The 15,434-nt window shown below is 41.9% G+C and overlaps 1 protein-coding gene across 1 annotated transcript in view; it reads left to right on the top strand.

Moving 5' to 3' along the window:
* Positions 1-15,434, top strand: part of KCNH7 (potassium voltage-gated channel subfamily H member 7) — a 430,246-nt gene that overhangs the window by 331,012 nt on the left and 83,800 nt on the right. Inside the window, exon 7 of the mRNA XM_084811821.1 lies at positions 12,777-13,202. Within this exon, the coding sequence (XP_084667947.1) occupies positions 12,777-13,202 (426 nt within the window). The remainder of the gene's footprint in view (positions 1-12,776; positions 13,203-15,434) is intronic.

Genomic DNA, 15,434 nt, shown 5'->3' with positions numbered 1-15,434 from the left:
ATTACAGCCTAATAGTGTAAACCTAAACATGTTTACTCAGAAGTAAATACCATTGGGCTCAGTGGGGCTTACTCCCTAGTAAGTCTGTTTAGGATTGTAGCCTTAATCCTTCTACATATATGGGATTGTGGCTGATGTAAAACATTTTCTCTAAATTGTTCCACTTCATACTCTAGGTTCTAGAGTCTAGAAAGAGTCAGTTGTGTTTCTCACATAAGCACACCATGTGAGCACAGGCGTATTTCAATGTTTCATTTTAGAATTTCACTAAAAGTTCATTAGGATCACTAATAAAGTAAGAGTGAGGGAAGAAAGGCAGACGATAGTTGAACTGAAAACATTGTGCCTTTTTATTATGTACTAGCCTGGAACAGTAGGGTACATGATGCTGCACAAACTTATCTACAGTTGGGAATAATATAGAGAAAAATATTAATTGATTTAAGTCCCATTCATTTGGGGAAAGAAGTCCTAAGAAATTCTGCGTGAGAAAATTAGTATGCAATAAATGAAATTCTGCTTGTGGGTTTTTAAAAATGTATATTAGGGTCTCTTAGCTACTGACCCAAGTTGAAGGTTATGGTCAGTGATGGCTGCAGGTTTCTGAGGGCATTGGGGCAAGACACCGTCAATGGGATCCTTACCTCAGTGAGTCAATCTTCTCACCACCATTGTCACCAGCTGATATTACTCCTCATCCTCTTTCTCATAATTGGTACCACTCGCTTACTTGACAGATAGAGGGCTGGTGAAGAAGTAGGCAGTGACCTTTACTGTGCCTCCTTCTCACCACCACCATTGTCTGGCAAGAGCGAGAGGCAGGTGAACAAGCAGGTTGGAATGATAAAGAGGAGAAGCCACTCCTCAGTGGGCCCCTGCTGGGGTGTGGGCCTTCAGCAGGTAGCCAACCATGCCGAGATTGCCAGCTCTGTGTTTGGTATTAACCTATTTTAACTTGGTATAAACAACTTGGGATCAGGGTATCTGAGAGAACACCTTTTCCCATGAAGATGTGCCTGACTGCTGCAATTATCATGGGAAATCTTCATGGTTGTGCCACAGCCTGCAGATGCCAGTCTGATGACAACATGGAATTAGGGATGTTGGAGATATCCGCAACGGAACCAAACGAGTTTGGATTTTCATGAATCCCACCTGCGGATTCTGCATTGGACCAGCTTTTCCCCTGTCGGGTGGATTCCACAGACTTGCGGGCCATTTTTCGAACCTTCAGGAATTTTGCGCAAATTTCATCATAGAAAAATAGGCATAAATTAAAAAGCGGCTGAAAATGTGCATTTTCCCCAAAAGCTAACATGTGAAAATGCTCATTTGGGGGGGATTTGCACTTTTTGTGGGAATTTGCACATTTTTGCACATGCAAATTTGCACAAATGCGGAAACTAAAAAAAATCCAATTCTGTTGATGAGCAGACAATGGAAGGAAAGGCATCTGATAACCCACAAAATGCAGATGGAATGGAAATACCATTCGTACATCCCTCCCTGGGTGGCCCCTACTTTCTCCAATATGCTTCAGCTCCCAGAAGTAAAACATGCACCAACCCTATTACAGTTTACTTTTTATTTGCTTCTGCATTTGTTGATTTATAACACCTGTCCTATGATTTTTAATTCATGGCCACTGGTTTTATTGTATAGTAATCATTTTAGCTTAATGTATATTTGTAACGTAGTTTTATTATTGCAAACTACCTGGATATGTTGAATATGACAGGCAGAATAAAGTATTCTAAAATAAATAAATTGATATTAGGCATGAAGTAAAGGGAACTGGGGAAAAATCAGAATCTGGACATCTAAGATACTGAGGACCTAAAGCTCCTTGCAATGTTCAAGCAAGACTTGCATCACGGTGGAAGGCTCCACTCCCAAGTTATGCATATTCATTAGAATATCTATAGAAAGCCACTGTGCATGGGCTTGTTTGCTCACAGAGACCTCTCCATGTATACAGGAAACCTGTCTTTGTTGGGTTACTGCAAACACCTGTTCTAATAATTGAGTGTAATATGGAGAAGCCTGTCACTGAGATGCTGCTCTCACTTTCTATGCACGTTCAAAGGTATAACTGGCACATACTTTTTTTTTTTAAGGAGTGCATTTATTTATTTATTGCATGAATATCCCGCCTTTCCACTAAAAATAGTACTCAGGGTGGCTAACAATAAAATACAAATAAAATAACAAAGTTAAAATTAAAAAATTAAAACTCAGACTCACATCAATAAGAACTTTCCAGGGTTGATTGGTTTTTAAGATGCACACCTAATTTAATACTCACATGCCCTTCACTCTTGATATGGCACACATGTATTCTGTATATAAGTATGCATGCATGAGTATAAAAAAAAATCAGATGACAACTGTGTGTCCCTTCCTCCTCTTGGTTCTAACCTAGAAGTTTATAGAAAAATAACTACTGGCATAGCATAACATTCATGCTGACGTTTCACCTCCTGTCATGTAGACATCACAGCTTATACTGGTCTTGCTGCTTTGGTCTCCCGGTGGCATGTATACAGACAGAAGAGGTTGAGAACCAGAATGGTCAGAGATCGTTTAGGGCACATATGGCTTGCAGAGAATGGAGGTGATAAATGAACACTTCCAAGCCCCAACAAACTTTTCTACATGAGGCTGTTAATCAGCTGTTACTTCGCAGTATCTACTTTCAGTTTCATTGCAGAATTGAGATCCAAGCACTATACAAGGAACATTTCCTTTCCTGCTTTTCTGCTATATTACCTCTAGGTGGTACTGTGGTATAGTGGAATTGTGTAAATACACAAGAGGAAATCATGCTTTCTTTCGCTTTCACAATTAAATGCCACTTTTTCCCTGCTCTAAAAAACTCTCCAAAAGTGCTGCTTAGTCATAGAAGCAAAACTGGAGGGTCATGACACTGTCTAAGGAACCTATAAAGAACCATGAGTAGGGGATGAAACAAATCCTAGTGTGATTGCATCTCCTTGGGAGAGAGCCCTATTCAAACTGGGAGGCTGAGATAATGGTCTGTTTTTGTTATGAAATTGGAAGGATTTTTGTTTGTTCTCTAGTGAATGTATTCCAACAGATGTCAGTATTCATGGACATCAACATCTCCCTCACCTTTTCCACCCTCTTTAAGTACATTGTATTTTTGTATTTTGCTGGCTAACTAAACATGTTGCTGAGCCTACTGTTAAAACACCTTGAACCCACATCTTTGTTTGACCCAGACTACATTGGTGGTTTACTTACGATCATTCATTCATTCATTACATTTCTATACCACCCAGCAGCTAAAGCTCCCGGGGCAATGATAAATGATAAAACTTTTAATACTCAAAAATTTAAAAGATTTTGAAGTTAAAAACCAGGCCAACACCAGCAATGCTGAAACTGTTTCTTGGCCACAAATGGGAGATGCTTATCACTAAGAGACCAAAATAGCTTTGTGTCGTGCTAAAGTATTAGGGTAAAATCCAACATATACCCACTGAAATGAATGGGACATGAGTTAGCCATTTCAACGGGTCTACTCTAAGTAGGATATGTTGGATTTTATCCTTGAATTCCTCATACATGCGTACCAGCATACTGCCTATGATGCACAGCGTTCACGGGCAGCCATATACAGCAAGTGTGGGCTTGAAGCTTGAGTTCAGAGACCTTCCTGTCTTCTTGGCTGCATCCTTATATGCTTTTGAGTGATGATATTTTCAGTCAATATAAAGGTGACCCCACTCACATCGCTATCACTTCTTGAGTCTCTTTCTTTTCTTTAATATAAATACTGGGAAGTGGAAAACAAAGCATGAGAACTTATTTAGAAGGAAAATAATTAGGGATGAGCCACAACCATTTTTTCCATTGAGGTTGCATACTTCTGATATGGGGACTGCATGGCTTCCCAAAAGCAAAGCACTTCTAAACTGCCTCATTTATTATTTTTTTATTATTAAATTTATTAATCGCCCATCTGGCTGGTCACCCAGCCACTCTGGGTGATGTACAACATACAATAAAACAGTTTAAAACAATAAAATTCTACAATAAAAACATTTTCTAAAATACCCTAACCCACCCCAAATGCCTGCCTGAACAACCACGTTTTTAATGCACGACGGAAGCTCATTAAAGAGGGGGCATGACGGAGTTCCCTAGGGAGGGAGTTCCACAGAGTGGGGGCCACCACAGAAAGGGCCCTCTCCCTTGTCCCCACCAGTCTAGCTGTCCTGGCTGATGGGACAGAGAGAAGGCCATCCGAGGCTGATCTTGTTAAGCGGCCTGTCTGGTGCTGCTGGAGGCGCTCCTTAAGATAGGCTGGGCCGGAACCCTTGAGTGCTTCCCAGGAATTATATGGCTTTTTAGCCAATGCCACAGAGCTTCTCCATTGTGGTCCTTTCTAGGACTATGCAGTGCTTCCAAGCTTCTCCTGGCATATTCCTTGAAGGCCTATCATAGAACTGAGATCCTCAACATAGTGCTAGTGGGCACCAATGTGCCTGTCGACACTTTTCTTGGCACTGCCAGGCTCCTGCGCCTCCCAATTTTTATTTTATTTCTTAAGATATTTTTTTCAACTAGGAAGCTGTCATGCATAGTGAAGGATTGCCCCCCAGCACCATCTTTATTTGGCTTCAAAATAGTGTTTTTTGTGTGTTTCAGCCTTGTACTTAGGTTCTTGGGCAAGTCACTTGTCTTTCAATCTCACCAGTTTCTCTTCTGGGAAATGAGTGTTTTTTGACTGACCAGGCCTACCAAAGTAGCCATTTTATGAATGGGCAAGCTCCCCCACCCCATGGCAGCCATTTTGTGAAACTGCCACAACATTCTCTCAAAATTCCAAATGTGCCCACCAACCCAAAGAGGTTGGGGACCCTGGTCACGGAATCGTAAGAGTGGGAAGGGATTCTGGAGGTCATCAGGTCCAGCCCCCAGCTCCATGCAGGATGTGCAATGCAGGATGCAACTACAGCATACTTGACAGGTGGCTGTCCAGCCCCTCCTTAAATGCCCTCAGTGAGGGTGATATTTAAGCAGAAGCTGTGGACAGGTTGCCTGTGATGGCTTGCCTGGGAGATCCATGGCTCCAAGGCTGGAGAGCTATTTCCACTGAAACCTCCTCAAAGAACTTCCAGTCTTTTTGTAGGTTACCTGCTTTTCCAGCTAAAAGTTCTACTTTGTCAAAAGGGCAGCTTTTGATGCAAAAATCAAATGTGATACTTGTTCAGCTCCAGCTGAATTAGCACGATGGTGATCCTGCTGTCCTCATGGCCATCCAAAAGCATCTCTATAAGCATAGTCTCTCAAACATTGAACTGTAGCATTTCAGAGACCTGAAAAAGTCACTGTGCAACTAACAGTGGCAGTTCAGAACAGCAAATTGCATATTATTGCTATCTGGGCTGCATGGTGTTTTGCCCTTGCTGAGCACTCTGATTTGAAATCATTGTCCTCTCCAATTATATTAAATCCTAAATTCTTTAGAAATATTTAATTCTAACTGGGAATTTGAGAGGATTAGATGGCCAATAATGAGAGTCTTTTCTTCTGCAGCCTTGGTTTATTTATTTTTTTTCCTGTTGGTTGTACTAGATAATTAACTCCACTATTGAGGTTGTAATAAATTGTATGGCTATTAGTTCATGTCCTGTACTTTCTGAGCCCCAGGGAAATGAATATAAGGAGTATGATAATACTGATTTACAATTTAGTGGCACCTAAAATGCTAATGTGGGACTTGTTTGAACTTTTTCTTCTTACATTCAGGTAGAAAGGTCCACATTCAGGTAGATACAGATATAGATCCTTGCAGTTATAATTGTGGAGGAGCTTCTCTGTATATTAAAATAGAATTAAATCCTAAACTTGAATAAAAGGTGGTTTAAAAAAAAGTTTCTGTACTATTTCCACTAACATCCAGTGGAGCAGAGATTAAGAACTTTATTAGAGCCAAGGCTTCTTCTGATACCTGCCTGGACTTAACTAACAACTACTAAGAAACAAAAAGGACAGTGAAACTAACCTAAAGCCTGTTTTGTTTCCAAGGGATCATACCAAGCTTCCTAAACTCTGTAGTTAGGGAACATCCCCAAAATCTCAAATGCCCACAAGAGATATTCTCATGATATGACAGTTTCAGTCATCTTAAGGTAGCCTCCCCCAACCTGGTGTCCTTCAGATGTTTTGGACTACAACTCCCAACATTCCTGACCATAGGCCATGCTGGCTGGGACTGATGGGAGTTGATATCCAAAATATCTGGAGGGCACCAAGTTGGGGAAGGCTGTCTTAAGGTAAGGAAGATGAACAAACACATGCTTAACCAGGCTGCCAGATATTGATAAGCCTGTGTTGACTTCTTTAGCTTCCTGCTCTGAAGTAGCTAAGGCCAGTTCCCTTCATCCATGCAACACTTATTTTCCCTCTCTCTTTGATTCTTCACAACCAATCCTTGATTCAGGATCATGTGGAGAAATGTAATGTGTGAATCTGCTCCCCATCAACAACACATGGACAAATTCTGCTTTGTTTTATGCAATCACTTTTGGAAGTTGAATGAATTATTGTGGAAATCACTTCAGACTGTGTGTTCGATGCCAACTCAGGGTACTTCCAGACAAAGCGGTCATAGCCAGATCACACTGTGCTGCTATTCCATCTTTTTTCTCTTAGCAGATTTTCCATGGTAAGAGAAAAGATAGAAGAAGTGGTAGGGGAAACACTGGAGAGTTATGAGTGGAAGATGAAGTCTGCACCCCCCACAAAATTCCACGAATGAGGCAGGGTGATGGTGCCTGGAAGCACCCTATGTTGGGGAGGCTTCAGTCCCATTGAAATCAATGGAACAAGTCAGTCATGATTAAATTAAGTCCCATTGATTTCACTTGGTCTAAAGCATGACTAACTTAGTCTGGGACCAACCTTGTATGTTCGCAGCTTTTGTACCCTGTCGATCCCCGCATTGCCATTTCCCATACACTCTCCAGGCTGGAGAAAGTACGATTGCATGTATGAAATCACCTTAAGTTTGCAACATTTTAAATTTATTTATATTTATTTATTGCATTTATATCCCGCCTTTTTTCCTCTTGCAAGGAACCCAAGGCAGCTTACATTATCTTCCTCCTCTCCATTTTATCCCCACAACAGTAACCCTGTGAGGTAGGTTGGGCACCGTAGGGAGCCTCTAAAATGTGAGATTCTGAGAATCCATCCTTGCGTTATTAATTCATTAGTCCAGCTTGTGTTTTTTTGGTAAGGATTAGCAAAGGATATTTAAAAGTATCCGAACCATTTAACTTGAGATTAGTATTTTTCTTCAGTTCTGCATTTTTACATATCTTGACACCTTTTTAGTTCTTAGCGGGAATTTAATTAGCTGAGTCCGTCAGCAATTAAATTTCTTAAATATAGTGCATTTAACATAAAGTATCTTGTGGTTTTCTCAGTCCAACTAACAGAAGGCATGTTCAGCATTTTGCAAGTGCTGTTGAACTGATTTTGTATGCGTGTGTGTTTTAAGGCAAATAGAAGTATGTCAAATTTTGCTACATAGAAGAATTCAGTGGAAAATAAGACATTACTATGAAGATGAGTATTGCTAAAACTGGGGCGTGTATTGCAAGGAACTACCTTTTCGATGTAAACTCAGATGTGTTTTGTACTGGCAGAAAAACGGTGCTCAGGTGGTATCAAGTAAAGATCAAAATGATTTTCTCTGCCATTCTCCAAGAATTAATGCAGTCTTGTTAGCACCTCATGTCATCAAAAATGAAATAGTGGTTGTCATCAGGGGGTAACTGTTGGCTTAATTTTCACTTGTGCACCTGCACTTCCACTTTGTTATGGCTTTAGGACCTACATTCGGATTTCAGGCTTTTCTTTAGGAGATCCAGGCAAGTACAGCTTTTTAGTCATTCTTTTTTTACAAGAAAATGGAAGAAATTGCCCTGGCTGGATACAATCTGATGACTTCAATGGAGACAAAGCAGAGAAGAATTGTGACTCCTCTTGATTTGCACAGGAGGAGAATCCTATGGTGCAAAGAAATCAGACAACTAATGAAAATGGCAGCAGAAAATCAACCCACCTTTTCAGCTCTAGGGAACATTTTTTTTTTTTTAAGAAGTGGTGATGGCATTTAGATTTGAAACCCAATTTTGCTGGCAAAATTCCTTTTATACGAACAAGCCCTAAGGAACTACCAGTATATTTATTGTGCTCTGTACCGCATTTTTTAAGCTGTGCAACATTTTGCTGTGGTTATAACTCATGTTAATGACCATGCACCCCAATGCTTTTTGCTTCGTTGTGCAACTCACTGGTAGATTTTCCCTTTAAGAATTTTGGAGGGGAAATATTCCTGCACATGCTCAGTAAGGGAGTGAAATGGGGAGTGGCCACCATTATGGGCTTTCTCCTCATCCCAGTTAGGAAGAAGCTTGCTTTCTCCTCTCTGTAAGGCCCTGAACCCTTGAGACAGGTTAGTAGTGAGGGTTCCTTTAAAACATTTTTAAAGAGTCATGATTTCCACAAACACGATGAGTTCCTTGTCTGTTTATGTTCTTTTATATTATATAAAGGGCTGTCTGTAAAGTTTGTTCCTGTATTCCTGGGCTCTGATCCACTTTGGGAAGACTGCTCCAGAGCTGAGGTGAAATGAGAAGAGACTGTTTTACCTCCTTGGCCAGCAGAAAAATCAAGCTTCGGGGAGAAGTTTTATTTATATTTTTGTTGTGGACCCAATCTGGAAGACAGAACTTTGGGAGGGCTGTGCTCTGTTTTATTGTTTTGTGGTGTGTGAATTGTTATTTATGTAAAATTCTTGTATGTGTATTACTGTTGATAACCGAGGAATTGAATGATATGTCAGTTGCCACAGTATAACGCCTTCGCTGTGAATCCCTTTAGAGACCTTGTAGAAAGTGTTACACTTGCTTGCTTTGGGGGGCTGTATAGCTGGAGAAACATCTCAGTACTGGTTGTAGCACAGAAAGGAGAGTTTCTTGCCACCCTAGACTTAGGGCCTGTCTATACTGTACGTTACCTGAGGACAAAAATGTGGACAAGTGCCAGCTTCAGGTTTTGGAGAGCCCTTGGGCAAGACACCCGCAATGGTCCCCTCTCCCTCACCAGCACAGGTATCAGCTGCTGTTCGTGTTCCTCATTAGGGACACCACTTGCTGGCTTGCCAGGCAGAGAAGCAATAAGCAACCAGGCAGTGGCATCTGTTGTTCCTCCTTCACACCTCCACCGTTGTCTGGGCCAGAGTGAGAGGCAGGTAAACAAGCAGGTTGCAGGGGCTCTTGTCAGTGAGCGTTCAGCAGGTGCCCATCTCTTTATTGTTGGCTCCGTTGTTGACGCTGGCTGCCTCAGAGTTGCCCTACTCGTAGGGTGGCCCTGTGGCCTACTTTATAGAGGACAGGCCTCTGTTTGAAGGGCTGTTAGAGAACCACACAAGACATTTTGGGCGAGATGAATATGGACAGGGAAGCGGGAGGAGCCTGTGTATCCATTCCCTTTGAAATTTTCAAAGAGTGGCAAGTATGGAAGAGGGCTGCTCTGGTTCATGTAGAAAGACGGTAATTCCACTTATGTTATGAACCAGTGCTGTTAATGCATAACAATACAGCCAGCCTCAGTTAGTTAAGTGCCAAATAATAAATAATAGATTTATTTCCTGCCCCCTTGCCCATGTTGTTTAATGGCTGCTTGAAAGCAACTTATATAATCTGTGTAGAGCTAAATCATTCCCTACTGTGCTTTTCAAAGAGAAAGAGTGGTTACTAACCCCTGGTGTTCTCACCATATTTTCACAGTATGCGTTTTTGTTTAACCGGTGGTACTGTTTAGGTGATTAAAGAACTTACATGAGTTGTTGTTATTTTAAAACTACTGATGAGAAGTTAAATAAAAAGAGTTTCACTAGCAAAGAATACAGAAAGATCTATGTTTGCTAGTGGGGAGTCAGTTTAATCTGGTACCTGAATCTATATCTACGTCTATGTATCTACATATATCTATATGTCCTATCTATAGGTCTAAATATATATGAATGGAAAATGGAAGAGAGAATCATACAACACTAATCAAATGCTATTGTCTTCCCCTTTGAATAACTCTTTAGAGCTTTTCCATGTTCCTCAAGTTTATTGTAGGGTTTGGAGCTTATTTCTTTACATGGAACAGGTAGGTGAGATGAAATCTGTTCTCTCTGTCATTATGCTGTGCAAAGTTCTTTCCAATTCTGTCACTAACAGCTCTGAAACCATACTTAAAAATGAATGGAACATGGTTGTTGTTGTTGTTATTTGCCTACCTACAATCAAGGTAGTACCCAAGGTTGGTCAAGTTATTTTGGCGCCTGAGGTAGAAAATCCCACAAGAGCTTCTCCATAGGAGTAAAATTACAACAATCATAAATTACATAACTATCAATTTGCTGCCCTTTCATGCCACCCAACATCAGGTGCCTGAGGTGTCCCCTCATTCTGCCTAATGGTAGGGCCAGCCCTGAGATGGGATTGTGTGTCTCAGTACCTTCTTTAAATATATCTTAGAATGTGTGCAAATAAAATCCACACAGAGACTGTGTTCCAGAGTTCCAGGTATACCTGAGATTCTTATTGTTGGCTGTGTCCAATGAAGCTCAGCAAAGGCACAGGACACTTTCCACTCCCATAGCTAGGAGACAACCCCAGTCCTGAACAATCATGATACAGCAGCCATAAGGTGTAGAACTCCATTTTTGTACAGCACCTAGCCAGCACATGGTTTTGTTTTGTTTTGTTTTGTTTTTCTGTTCCACTAAAGTACCTAAACTCAGTGGTTCATACACACACTCACATATTACAGAATGAATCCACACACCAGCTCTGCTGGGGCTTAAATGAAAGATGCTGAGAAATTTAAATGTCCCTTGGGAAAGAAAATTGAATCAAAGTTTGCTCAGATGTTTTTCTTCCAGCACCATGGTTAGTACCAAGAGATCAGTAGGTGGATTCTGAAATCTTTACATGGATATGTTTTTGCAGGACAAGAACATAGAGATTTGGTTTCTAAATTTTTATGCAAAGAAAGCACTGAGTAAAAATCACACAGGCGTAGAATGCTGAGCTGAAATATCCATGTTCAGGGGACTTTAATTGCATAACTGGGAAGTGATCTGGCAGCCTTTTCTGAGTTGGAGTTATTTCCTGTGAGACCTACCAGCCCTCTCCCTAAGAAACACTCACATGTTAAATAACATGTGAGCAGGGAGTGAGACTGTACCAGCTAGCTAGCCCTGCCCACAACATTGTGCATGCCGGCTTGCCCCAACCCCTGACATCCACACATACCCGGCACACATCTATAGTGAGGACGCCTTTGCATGTGCAGTTGCTATACCCATGAACATGAAGGGTCAGGGCTATTCAGTCCAGGCCCACTCACACGTTGATTCTACCTGTGAGTGTTTCCTATGGACAGAGGTGCTGTGGTTCAGAGATTCAGAAGCAGCTGGAACAGCTAAGGCAGGGGTTCAAAAGCTCAGGCCCTCAGGTCAAATCCAGCCCTCCTGGGGTTCCAGTCCAGCCCTCCGGGGTTCCTCAGATGGACATGCCCTTTCCCCTAAACACCAATCTTTAGTCATTTCCTGGCTTTTGTACAGCTTTATTTCCATTCCAAAAAGTTGAAATACCTTTCCTAAAGCTTAGTTTCTGTCAGTAAGAGTTTTAAGTTAAAGCGTGCTGGTATTTTGATTCTTCTACCTTTGCCTTCAGTCCCACCCTGTTTGACTTAGGCTCCACCCACCACTGGAGTGCAGCTCCCCAGCGTTTCTCCAAAATTGAATTCCGCCCTTGGGCTGAAAGAGGTTAATCACCCCTGATCTAAGGACGGGGGTGTGGGGGGGGCGCCTTTAAAAACATCTTTGTTCTCCCAGCGCCTTTTGCGTCCACCACCAGGAGTCAGAAGCTGCGAGAGACAGAAGCAATAGCCCATGTGAGAAAGTCCCGCCCTGTGTGGGGCTAATGTCTGGCAGCTCCAGCAGCTATTTCTGGGCCAGGATCATTTCCTCTGAGATCTGCTATTTTATTTATTTATTGCAAGCATTTATATCCTGCCATATATCATTAGGATCTCAGGGTGGCGTACAGATAATCAATTTAGACAGTATAAAACAAATAATTTAAAAGCTAAAAACATATTAAACCATTAAGCAAGCTAATACCAATTTAAAATCTAAAACAATGAAACAGTTAAAACAGTGTGTTACTTTAGGGAATGCTTTTAGCCCTCAAAGGCTTTGATAAAAAGTCATGTTTTAACTTGGTGCCGAAATGAAACTAATGTCTGCATCAATTGGGCCTCCAAGGGGAGGGCATTCTACAACCAGGGGTGCCACAGCGGAAAAAGCCCTCTCCTATGTCCCACCGTCCCACGTCTCACATTGGTGGGATGCAGAGGAGGGCTCCTCCAGCAGAGTTCAATTCTCAGAGCTCCAGAAGCAAAGTTGCAGTTGGAGCGTCTGAAGACTGGGGGGGGGGGGCTTGGATGCTCTTTCCACACCCTAGTAACTCTTGTCTATTGTGTTGTATTTTAAATATACTGTAAGCTGCCTCAAGAACTTTGGCAGATACTCATATTCCAAATAAGTAAATAATAATGGCGTTGCAAGTTCTAAATTAAAAATAGCTACTTCCTTTAAAAAATACATATATATTTCTGCTGTAGACAGTTTATCCTTGACTTCTTGTATTTTTGTTTTGTTTAAATTTTCCTAGGTCTTATCCCTGGGAGCCGATGTGCTGCCAGAATATAAACTCCAAACACCCCGCATCAACAAGTTTACTATATTGCACTACAGTCCTTTCAAGGCAGTCTGGGACTGGCTCATTTTATTGCTTGTGATCTACACTGCCATATTCACCCCTTACTCCGCAGCCTTCCTTCTCAATGACAGTGAAGAACAGAAGAGGCGGGTGTGTGGCTATTCGTGCAATCCACTGAACATGGTAGACTTGATTGTGGACATTATGTTTATCATTGACATTCTCATAAACTTCCGAACAACGTATGTAAACAAGAATGAAGAAGTGGTAAGTGACCCAGCAAAAATAGCAATTCACTACTTCAAAGGCTGGTTCCTAATTGACATGGTTGCTGCAATACCTTTTGACCTGCTGATTTTTGGATCTGGCTCTGATGAGGTAAGCTAAATCTAACAAGAATCTTTCTTTCTCCCTCCCTCCCTCCCTCCCTCCCTCTCTCCCTCCCTCCCTCTCTCTCTCTGTCTTTCTTTTTTTCTTGATTTATGTGTCACCTCATTTGTACATGCATCATGTTTCCTGACAGTGGAGTTTGTTCGATGCTTGCTGGTCTCCATAAGACATTAAAAGCATTGGCTCAGTTCAGACATAAATGACAAACCATGGTTCCTCCTCGCTTTTCCCTTTCCTTGGCAAGCAAGGAGAGGAGATTAGAACCTTCTAATTTGTGGCAAATCATAGATTGACATTTTGTCTGAGTGCAGCAGACTGGTTTGTGTAAACCAGAGGTGCGGAACCTCCAATCTGTGGAGATTCCTGCTCCCTCTGTAGGCCCTGCCCCATTGGCTCTGCAAGCCCACCCCTCCTCAAGACCCGCCCCTGCCAGGAGCTTGGGGACACAGCAGGAGAGGAATCCCCGCTGCTATCTCTGATCTGTGATCAGCAGGGATTCCCTTATGCTGCCGTTCCCCCTCCCAATTGCAGGTGATCCCCCAGCTGAGGCAACAGATGGAGAAGTGATCCAAACACCAGGTGGAGGAGCAAAGCCAAGTTGGCCCAGTCCTCCTCATTCTTCCAGTGGAGGAGCAAAGGGGACTAGGCCTGCTCAGCTTCACCTATCCTGCAGCCATAAACCATAGTTTGCCCTCAGATCACGATAAAACCATAGTATGGGAGCCTAATTTGAGGATACACTATAGTTTGTGCAGACCATAATTTGGAACAGTCAGGTGAACTGGAAAACTATAGTTTGCTGCTAGTTAAAAGCAGAAGCTTCTATTCTCCTTTCCTTATGTGGGGGAAAGGAAGTGTGTGAGCCAAAGGTATACCACTGTTCATTCCTGATCTCCAAACCACTCAGGATGGTCAGAATGCAGCCCTTTTCACTTGGACTTCTAACTACACCAAAACAAAGTCAGTACTGTGATTTAGAGAAATGATATTTTGCTGGCAATAAAACTAATTGTATTGTTGAACAAGTTGTTATTGTCATAATCTCAATCCTGTTGGTAACTCCAGAAACAGTATGATATGGGATAAAGATTATGTTCAAAGGGTGTCTTAGGCTATTGCCTCCACCCTCTTTTTTGTGAAGGCCCGTGAACATAACAGAAAAAATAACATTTCTGAAAGTAATGGTAATTTCTATATGAACTCAGTTGGATCCAGACTTAGTCATACTTAGAGTAGACCCAGTGAAATCAATGGGAATTAAATTAGTCATGATTAAGTGTGACAAAATCTGGATCCAATCCAATGCAGGGAGCCATTTTGCCATTACTTTCCAAACACCATCTAAACATATTTTGTTTAGTGCATGAATAAAGAATGTCAGACATGAGTCTACAAAGTTCAGTTCCTAGTGGCATGTTTAATCAGAAATAAATCCCATGCAGGTAAGTACATGTAGGATTTCAGCTTGACTAATTTAAATATATAGGCTAGGATCCAAAGACCTGTTTTAGGCTGACCAAGTCAGGATTTTTGTACTTTTCTCTTTGAAAAGCAGATCTTCATACTTTATCAGAAAATGCCACACTCAAAACATGACCTCTGTTTAAAGTGGTTTGCTATGAGACATGGGAGGGCAGGGGGGTGTGGATTGCTGTTAGGAAAAGATGAGTACCAAATCCCCTTGGGAGAATGTTGTGCATTCAGGCAAAGGATTGTATCAAGTGGTGTCAGTCTGCCAGCAGAATGGACACTGCTGGCAGAATGGATTTCCCCACCCCACCCCCCAGCCACCCCGCATACCCCCATGAGCCCCTTAAATCTGTTCCAGAGGATTGGGAACCCTCTGGAGCAGATTTTGGGGAGAGGCCTGGGAGGGCATAGTCGGGAGGAAAGTAAGGGGAATCCTTAGTTCATGAGCAGAAGCCTACTCGCACTGGACTTAGCAGCTAGATATGAATTTAAAGTATTGTTTGTTTTGGCCCAGACATTGTCAAGGGAGGAAGGCAAGTCCATCACTTCCCCTCCTGTGAGGCTTCTAACTGCCATTGTCAGCTGTCTGAGGGTGTAACTGTATGGCAAGAGTGGGCAGAAAGTACATCTGGAGCTACTGGTAGATCTCTGGATGATTTGCAGTAGATCAGCAAGGATTTTTAACTCCCATTTCTTTAATGATAGCAGCCACTAAATTATTCTTAACCTCTCTCCCCCAACACACTATAT

This window comes from Heloderma suspectum, chromosome 1 (assembly GCF_057233095.1).
Source record: "Heloderma suspectum isolate Gila_16-S chromosome 1, 16-S_ref, whole genome shotgun sequence".
Taxonomy (NCBI): domain Eukaryota; kingdom Metazoa; phylum Chordata; class Lepidosauria; order Squamata; family Helodermatidae; genus Heloderma; species Heloderma suspectum.
The sequence above is the reverse complement of the archived record's forward strand: the minus strand, read 5'-3'. Positions and strand labels throughout refer to the sequence as shown.